Source organism: Erithacus rubecula (genome assembly GCF_903797595.1).
Source record: "Erithacus rubecula genome assembly, chromosome: 9".
NCBI classification, from domain to species: domain Eukaryota; kingdom Metazoa; phylum Chordata; class Aves; order Passeriformes; family Muscicapidae; genus Erithacus; species Erithacus rubecula.
This window is the reverse complement of record NC_136660.1, coordinates 34,209,044-34,218,298: the sequence shown is the minus strand read 5'-3', so window position 1 is coordinate 34,218,298 and position 9,255 is coordinate 34,209,044. Positions and strand designations below refer to the sequence as shown.

Sequence of the window (9,255 nt, the reverse complement as noted above, 5' to 3'; positions counted from 1 at the left end):
GAGTGCTCAGACTCATTTTTCTGACTTAAAAATGAAGATGATGGGTCTAAGCCTTTTATTTCAGTGCTAAATTGGCTTTTTGGCTGCCTGAAGTGCTCTTTGCAGTATTCAAGGGGCAAGGTGTGCCCAGAGGTGTCACTGATGAACTGTCTCAGGTGCCTTTCCCCCAAGGCATCCAGACCCAGCTCCTCGAGCAGCTCACAGGAAACAGCATTTTTCTGTTTGTTGTTTTCTTACAGTTGATTTTGTCATTGTGTTTCTGTTCCTCTGCTCAGTCCCAATTACCAGGATGTGGTTTTGAGTTTTACAAACGGCCACAGACATTCAGCAGTGATCCTCTGTTCATCTGACTCCCGTCACTTTGTGCATTACTCCAATCTCCATTTCCCTGTGTCTCAGGGTAATTAGAAGCAATGTATTTATTCCCCTGATCTCGTGTTCAGCCACAGATCACCATCGTTTGATTCCAAAACTTCTGGGGGTTACTTTACTAAGGTTACTCCTGCCCGGGGAGCTGAATTCCTCTGCAAAGACTTTGAAGTGTGAAGTGAAGCGTTTGTGTGTTGTGTGAATTCAGGCTTGGCCCATTTTGCCGTTTTTCATTCCTTTAATTTCTCCTGGAGCTGCTGGAAGCTGCGATGCCGTCAGCAGAGCTCGCTCAGCCCCTGCATTCCCCGGCAGGGAGGAGACGGCAGGAGGAACAAAACCAGAGGCTGGGAGGGGTAAATTAAACCCACAGGTTATGGGGCAACCCACAGGTTATGGGATAAACCCACAGGTTATGGGATAAACGCACAGGTTATGGGGGATAAACCCACAGGTTATGGGGGATAAACCCACAGGTTATGGGATAAACCCACAGGTTATGGGATCAACCACAGGTTGTGGGGTAACCCACAGGTTGTGGGATAACCCACAGGTTATGGGATAAACCACAGGTTATGGGATAAACGCACAGGTTATGGGGTAACCCACAGGTTATGGGGTAAACCCCAGGTTGTGGGATAAACCCACAGGTTGTGGGATAAACCCACAGGTTATGGGATAACCCACGGGTTGTGGGATAAACCACAGGTTATGGTATAAACCACAGGTTATGGGATAACCCCACAGGTTGTGGGGGACAAAGAGGAGCTCCTCTCCTCTTGTCTGCCAGGAAATTCATAGGGTCCCAGGCTGGTCTGGGATGGCAGGGACCTCAAAGCCCCTCCATTCCCATCCCTGTGCCATCCCCACAGTTCCCACTGTCCCAGCCCCAGTGTCCAGCCTGGCCTTGGGCACTGCAGGGATCCAGGGACAGCCACAGCTGCTCTGGCCACCCTGTTCCCCCTCTCACGGGGGAGAATTTGTTCCCAATATCCCACCTAACCCTGTTGTCCGGCAGTTTAAGTCCGTGTTGCTTTCCCTGCCGACGGAAGGGTCTCGGCTGAGGGGCAGCCGTGGTTCACCTGAACTGGGGGACACTGGGGGGCTCGGGAAGGTTTGGGGGGCTGAGGCTTCTGGGGTGACGAGGAGCTTGGGTACCTCTGGGGGTCGGAGTGTCTGGAGGATTTTAGTGCTGAGGGGGGCTCAGGGAACTCAGCGGCTGTCGGGGGAACCGGCGCATCCCCCGCTGCCTCCCGCACCTGCGGCCGCCGGGATGACGCCGAAAACCCCAATTCCTCCAGCACCGCCCCACGGCGGGGCCGCTCCGCCAGCGGGGGCTGCACCGGGGGCTGCGCCCCCTCCCTGCATCCCTGCATCCCGCCCCATCCCGCCCCTCCCCGGGCGGAGCCTGCCCGCGCTGCCGCGGGCTCGGAGTTGCGCCGGGCGGCGGAGGCGAGCGGAGCGGAGCGCGGCGCTGCCGGCCCGGTTCAGCCCGGCCCGGTTCAGCCCGGCTCGGCTCGGTTCGGGATGCAGGATGCTCCCGGCCGCCGCCCCGCGCCCTCCGCCGCTGCTGTGGCCGCCGCCCGCCGAGCCCCCCGCTCCCCCCTGGGCCTGGGGGCTGCTTCGGGTGGGCGCTGCCGCGGCCGGGGCTCCGCCGCCGCCGCCGCCGCTGCTGCTGCCGCCCCCCGCGCTGCTGCGGCCCGGGCCGGGCTGGCGCGGCCCCGCCGAGCCCCCGCTGCTGCCGCTGCTGCCCGGGGAGCCGCTGCTGCACGGCCAGGTACGGGCGGAGCCGCCCCGCGGCCACACAACTTTCCCGGAGCCAGCCCCGGCACCGAGACCCCCGCCCGGGATGGGGGCGGCGGCGGGACAGACCCCGCGGGGCTCCCCGGGCTCCGCATCCTCCTTTTGCGAGCTCTGCATCCTCCCCCTTCCCGAGCTCTGCATCCCTCCTTCCCCGAGCTGCATCCCTCTTTTCCCGGCTTCTACATCTCCCTTCTCCGGGCTCTGCAGCATCCTCCTTCCCAAGCTCTGCATCTCCTCTTCCCCAGGTTCTACATCTCCCTTCCCTGGGCTCTGCATCCCCCTTCCTGGGTTTTACATCTCCCTCCCTCGGGGCGCTTCATCTCCCCTTCCCAAGCTCTCCATCCCCCCTTCCCTGGGTTCTCCATCCCCCTTCTTAATTTCTCCATCCCTGCTTCCCTGGTTTCTCCATCCCCCTTCCCAATTTCTCCATCCTCCTTCCCAATTTCTCCATCCCCCTTCCCGATGCTCTGCACCCCTCGGGGTCTGTCGCGGCTCTTCCAGCGGCTCTGGAAACGTGCGGCGGGGATTTCTCCGGGAGGAGAGGGGATGCCAGAGGGGCTGGGGTCCCTCTGGCGGGGCTGGGGTCCCTCAGGAGGGGCTGGGCTCCCGCAGGATGCGCTTTCCGCAGCTGCAGCCGGAACGGGAGCGATGCTCCGGGCGCGCTCGGGCAGCCGGGGCAGCATCGCCGCTGAGCGTTCCGTGAATATTTATAAAGACGAAAGTTTTGAGCCGTGTCACTGGAACCGGCGTGTCGCGCCAGTGCTCTCTCTCCCTGATGAATATTTCAATTATTAATTGCTGCCGTGAGGCTGCTGGCAGGAGCGCAGCCCTCAGCCTCTCACAGCGGCGGGGTCGGGGCTGTGCGCGCAGTTTTGCCTCGGATTTCTGGTTTTTTTGGGAGACAGAAGTAAAAATAAAGGCGAGCCGCGAGCGCGGTGGCGCCCGCTCGGTTCCGTGCGATGATTCCCAGCCGCTCCGAGCTCGAGCGTCTCTTGCGGTTCGGGAGAAAACAGTCGGTGCTGCTCTGATGAAACGGGAACATCAATTATTGCCCGGCGGGAGAGCGCTCCGCGAACCTGCCCAGGGGCTCTTGCCGGGGGAACCCATTCGCCAGATTTAAGCTGAGAAAAAAGACATTTCTGCCGTTTCCCTTGGCTCTGCGGACGCGTGTGGAGGTGGTGCTGGTGCCGTAGGGTTCGGTGTGAGCAGAATCCCCGCTGCAGCCATTGCCGCTGCTGCCGCTCCAGGATTTGGGGTTCCCGATCTCTGCCTGGATCTCTGCCGATCTCTGCTCACCCCGCGATGCTCGAGCGAGCGCAAACCCTTGGGCTGAAGCGATTTTCCTGACATTTTCCGTGCTCATCAATTAGGGAGTCACGGAAGGCATCGGTTACTCAGCGTAAATTCCTTCCGTTAATTCCTCTTGTGTTTATTATTTTATTTTTTTTTTCTGTTTGTTTTCCCCTCCGAAGTGGATATTTGGAGCTCATTCGCCGGTCGCAGGATTTTCCCCTTCCTCCAGCGTGGAGCTGGTGCCGGTGTTCCCTCCCGTGTACACGGCCACGGTGCCGCCTCACGCCGGGAAGGGCTGGCTTGATAAAAGGCTGCCCAACTGCAAAGTAAGTGCGATCCTGGCGTGCTGGAGGCTTCCTGGGGCTGCAGCACATCGAGTGATGTGGGTTTAGGGCTGGGAGAGGTCGGTGTTTGCCAGGAAAACCTGCGGAGGAGGAATGCTGGAAGGGGCAGGTGATGGAGCAGCACTTACAGCTCCACCGTCACCAAGTTTTAATCAGACTAAAATGTCTTTATTCCTTTGAGTAGAATGTTTTTATTTTCCTATGAGAAGTGATCATGGGGGTTTTCCATCTTCCCTTTCTCCCTGTTTCTCCCACTGTTTGTCCCAATGTGCGCCAGTCCAGCGCTGGCAGAGCACTGTCACCACAGGCAGTGCCACCTCCCTGGTGCCAGGCTGGCCCTCGGGGTCCTGCGTCCCCATCCCAGCTCTGTGCCCACATCTGCCCCTTTGCCAGCTGAGGGCTGAACACCTGGGCTTGTGTTTCTGTCCTGAGCTGCTTCTGTGCTTTGTCCCCTGCTGTCCCCTCACCCCTGTCCTGCCTGGGGAGGTGGCACTGTCCTTGTGCCCAGGGGGTCACTCAGGGTCAGGCAGGTGGCACTGTCCCTGTGCCCATGGGGTCACTCAGGGAGGTGGCACAGTCCCTGTCCCCATGGGGTCACTCAGGGTCAGGGAGGTGGCACAGTCCCTGTGCCCATGGGGTCACTCAGGGTCAGGGAGGTGGCACAGTCCCTGTGCCCATGGGGTCATTCAGGGCTGGGGAGGTGGCACAGTCCCTGTGCCCATGGAGTCACTCAGGGAGGTGGCACTGTCCCTGTGCCCATGGGGTCACTCAGGGTCAGGCAGGTGGCACTGTCCCTATGCCCATGGAGTCACTCAGAGTGCCTGTGCCAGGACAATGCTGCCTTCAGGAGTTCCTCATCTGATGAGTCATGTCAAAGCAAATTAATTTTTAAGTGCTGACTTCACCTCAGCCTCAGCACTGGGGGAGCAGGAACCTGCCTGGTTTGGGAGGTTTCTGAAATACTGAGTTAAAGACGCTGCATTCTCACTTGTATTTCTGGATTTTGGATCTCAGACTGTCACATTTCTCTTTCTTTCTGTTGAACAGATCTACTTGAACGATGCCTTTGCCCTGGACTCTGCCTGGCTGCAGCCTGAGGAGCCCAGGCTGTTCCAGGGGGCTGAGAAGCCTCTGCTGCTGAGCAATCAAGTGGCCATGGCTGTAGCCAGGCCAGCTGCTGCCTCCAGGCCACTGCCCACCCTCCTCTTGGCCCCTCAGCTCATCCCAGGTCAGGAAACAATTCCATCAATTATTAAGTATTTAACTTGCCTGTTTCTTGATGGTTTTGCCTTAATGCATCCCCCAGAGAGGCAGAGCTTCCATTTGGCTGCAGATCTCTTGCTTGAGCAGAGCCTGGTGGCCAAGGGCAGCTCCCCCTCTGAATGAGCCTGGGAGGGAGCAAAGCCCAGTGTGATCACAGCAGATTGTGCCAGGCTGTTCTGTGACCCTGCAAGGGAGGGACCAACCACCCCCCACCCACTGAGTTTATTCCTCAGAGGAGAAATCGCTGACAGGCTGAATGAGTCTGATTCTGTGGCACAGTCTGTGCAGGGCTGCTCATTTGCAGGGCTTGGTGGGCTCTGTGCAGACAGCCAGCAGAGACAGGAGCACTGGATCCATCATCTCATTAAGGCTCAGTCATTTGTGGAATAAATTCCATTAATCTGCATAACTGAACAGAACGACTACAAGTTATAAATATAAATATTAACTGTGTAAATACCCTGTGATGCTTTAGATAACTAAGATTTATACCTGGGAAAGAACATTTATCCTTGGACAAGAGCAGACCACACATTCCAGTGGGGCTGGATCTCTGTTCTGTCACTGCAGGAGTGAATTGAAATAGGAGCTCTGTACAGGAGGTTGAGGGGAAAAGTGCCACTGATGTTTCAGCCCCTAAATACACCCCTAAAGTGGCAATTGGAATCACTGGCTGCTGCTCCTGCCTTCCCCAGAGCAAAGGTGCTGGCCTGGGTTGTGTTCAGCTCCCAGCACTGGTGTTTGCTGTGTTCAGACTGTGCTGGAGGAGAACCTCACTGCTGGGCTGATTGATTATCCTGATTAATTAGCAGGGAGTGCCCTGGCACACGTTGGCCCCTCCAGGCTGGGGCTGTATTTGGTGTTTTGGCAGAGCTGTGGCTCAGCCACCCTCTCCTCCTGCCACCCAGGGCTCAGCTGGAGCAGTCACTGCCATGGGGAAAGCCTGGTATTAATGAATTTCTGTTCATTAGAGGATTTATTGGTGTTTATTACACATAACAGCACTGCATGCCCCGGCTGCCTGTGCTGCTGAGGAGGGGTCTGGGCAGGGGAGCCCCAGCCCCTCCTGTTTCTGCATGTTTAAAACATTTCAATATTTCAAATATTTCAGTATTTTAAACGTGCACAAGCGTGGTTTATCACATGCAGAATGGCAGATACATGGCAAGAGTGTTCCTGGGAGCAGCTCAGGGGCAGTGCCAGGCAGAGCAGGGACAGTGCCAGCCTGGTGCCACCTCTGGGGGTGCAGGGAGCCCCAGGAGGGGAAGGTTTCCTGCCCTGGACAGTGCAGGGGGCCTTGGCTGTTTGTCCCTTCAGCAGCAGGTTCAGTGCTGGCTGCCAGCTGAGCTCCCTGGGGTGGGAGAGGTGCAGGGAGGAGCTCAAACCCCCCAAACATCTCTGTGAGCAGTGGGACCACAGAATCCTGAATGGTTTAGGTGGAAAAGGGACCCCAAATCCCCCCAGTGCCCCCCAGCCATGGCAGGGACACCTCCCACTGTCCCAGTGCTCCATTCCCAGTGTCCAGCCTGGCCTTGGGCACTGCCAGGGATCCAGGGGCAGCCACAGCAAATCTGGGAATTCCACCCTGTGCCAGGGGACAATTCCTGCCCATCCTTCCAGAGCCACTGCTGTGGTCAGTGCCAGCCCATCCCACCCAGGCTGTGGGAGCTGTGGCCATTCCTGCAGGATGCCCCATCCCTGTCCTGCAGCCAGAACCAGGAGCTGCTTCTCCAGCTGTTCCACTGGAAGCATTTCCTATGTAATATCTGCACTTAATGTGAAGAGTAATAAAAATCCTGGGAGCAAATTGCTCAGTTAAGTGGGATGAAGGGGGAGTTAATCAGGTTTCTGCACGGGGTTCATTTCAGGAGCTCTGACAGCAGCTCTGCTTCCCCAGTTATCAGTAATGATATAATTGTTTTCTCAATGGAGCTGCAGCTCCTCAGATACAGCAGTGAGCACAGAGCCTGGCCAAGGTAATGTGTATAATTCAGCAGCTGCAGCTCCAGCTCCTCCAAGGTGTTATTTGCTGTGGGAAGCAGCAGTGATGATCCTCTCCCAAAGGGCCCAGTGGGAATTCAGGTGTTGTGTGTGTTTCTGAGGAGGAGGAGGAGGGTGCCCTTTGTCCCTGCCCCTGATCTGTCTGTGCTGTGGGGGACAGGCAGCAGGTCCAGGTTTCTGCAAAGGGAGAGTGGGGTTCCTGCAAGGGAGGCTCACATGTCTGTGCTCTGGGCTCTGTGGGTGAGCTCAGGGCTGGCAGTGTCACCTGGGTCACCTGTGTCACCTGTGTCACCTGGGTCACCTGAGTCACCTGTGCTGTGCCAGCTCAGTGCCCTGTGTCACCTGTGCCAGCTCAGTGCCCTGTGTCACCTGTGTCACCTGGGTCACCAGTGTCACCTGTGCTGTGCCAGCTCAGTGCCCTGTGTCACCTGTGTCACCTGGGTCACCTGGGGCACCTTGGTCACCTGGGTCACCTGTGCTGTGCCACCTCAGTGTCCTGTGTCACCTGTGTCACCTGTGCCAGCTCAGTGCCCTGTGTCACCTGTGTCACCTGTGTCACCTGGGTCACCTGGGTCACCTGGGTCACCTGGGTCACCTGTGCTGTGCCACCTCAGTGCCCTGCACACCCTGTGAGCTCAGGTCTGGCAATGTCACCTGTGTCACCTGGGTCACCTGTGTCACCTGTGCTGTGCCAGCTCAGTGTCCTGGGTCACCTGTGTCACCTGTGTCACCTGTGTCACCTGTGCCAGCTCAGTGTCCTGCACACCCTGTGAGCTCAGGGCTGGCAGTGTCACCTGGGTCACCTGTGTCACCTGTGTCACCTGCGTCACCTGTGTCACCTGTGCCAGCTCAGTGTCCTGCACACCCTGTGAGCTCAGGGCTGGCAGTGTCACCTGGGTCACCTGTGTCACCTGGGTCACCTGTGTCACCTGTGTCACCTGTGCCAGTTCAGTGTCCTGTGTCACCTGTGTCACCTGTGTCACCTGTGTCACCTGTGCCAGCTCAGAGTCCTGGCCCAGGACACTCAGTGGTGGCCCTGGAGCTGTGCTGGTGCTTTTTTGCTCTCCTGGCTCTCAGGGCTGTCTCCAGCCATGGCCAAGGGGCTGCTCTTGTGCCGTGTCTGGGGAGGTTTCCAAGGGAAGGTTGGGGCAGGAATGGACCCCAAAGCTCATCTGGCTCTGCTTGAGACAAGGACTGTGTGGGACATCCCAAGGACATTAACACCTGATCCTCCTCATCCAGGTCTTTCCCTTCTCCTGGTGCCAGAGCCCCTTGCAGAACCCAGGCAGTGCCAGCACATCCAAACCCTGGCAAACTCCAGTTCACAGATTATCAATTAATTAGGGCTGCTCTCTGTTAAATTTGGGTTCTGTTTTCTCACTAAACACACAACCCAGGACCTCTGACCCCCTCCATTTCCATTTCTCACTTCTGTTTGAAGAACATCTCCATTTACAAGCACTCAGCTTTTGGCTTCCCAAATTGGATTATCTTGTACTCAGGCGTGTGCTTAAGTGGGCTCGCTGCTTGGGGACAGAGAAAAGCCCAGCAGGACCCCATTCATGTCCCTGGAGAGCCTCAAAGCTCTCTTTGTCTGTGGAGCATTCAAGCACTGCCAAGCCCAGTGCTTCATGAGGTCTGGGAATGCTTGGCTTTAACCACAGCTTCACAAAGCTTTTGTTTTGCTCATTAAATTCATGGCTTTTTTGGTGCTTTTCCTGTTATCTCCCCAAATCAAGAGCAGCTTTGAGTGCAGTTTGCTTTCCCACTTGAATTACAGAAATAGACCCAGGAGCAGTGTCTGTATGGGCAAGGCTGGTGGTTGTGACCTTTCCATCCCACCCTCCTGGCAGCCCCAGAGCCCCTGGAGAACAGACCCAGCTCTCCAGGGCAGGGCAGTTTGTGAGCAGCCAGATTTGCATTTATTGCACACGAGCAGAAAATGAGCAGGGCTGTTCCTGTTCACTGGGGGGGACAATGGCAGTGCCAGCAGCTGCTCTGTCCCTTGGCAAGGTACATCAGGAAAGCAGGGATCTCAGGGAATCTGGGATTTGAGGAAAGCAGGGATCTCAGGGAATCTGGGATCTCAGGGTATCTGGGATCTCAGGGGATCTGGGATCTCAGGGAATCTGGGATCTCAGGGTATCTGGGATCTCAGGGGATCTGGGATCTCAGGGAATCTGGG

At 57.2% G+C, this 9,255-nt stretch overlaps 1 protein-coding gene across 2 annotated transcripts in view; it reads left to right on the top strand.

Moving 5' to 3' along the window:
- The first annotated feature begins 1,777 nt into the window (after positions 1-1,777).
- Positions 1,778-9,255, top strand: part of TCERG1L (transcription elongation regulator 1 like) — a 45,269-nt gene continuing 37,791 nt past the window's right edge. For both annotated transcript variants that reach the window (XR_013775017.1, XM_079311989.1), the window contains exons 1-3: positions 1,778-2,143; positions 3,642-3,788; positions 4,854-5,034. Coding sequence is in view for 1 of the 2 variants with exons in the window: in XM_079311989.1 (XP_079168115.1) it covers positions 1,901-2,143; positions 3,642-3,788; positions 4,854-5,034 (571 nt within the window). In the remaining variant the exon portion in view is untranslated. The remainder of the gene's footprint in view (positions 2,144-3,641; positions 3,789-4,853; positions 5,035-9,255) is intronic.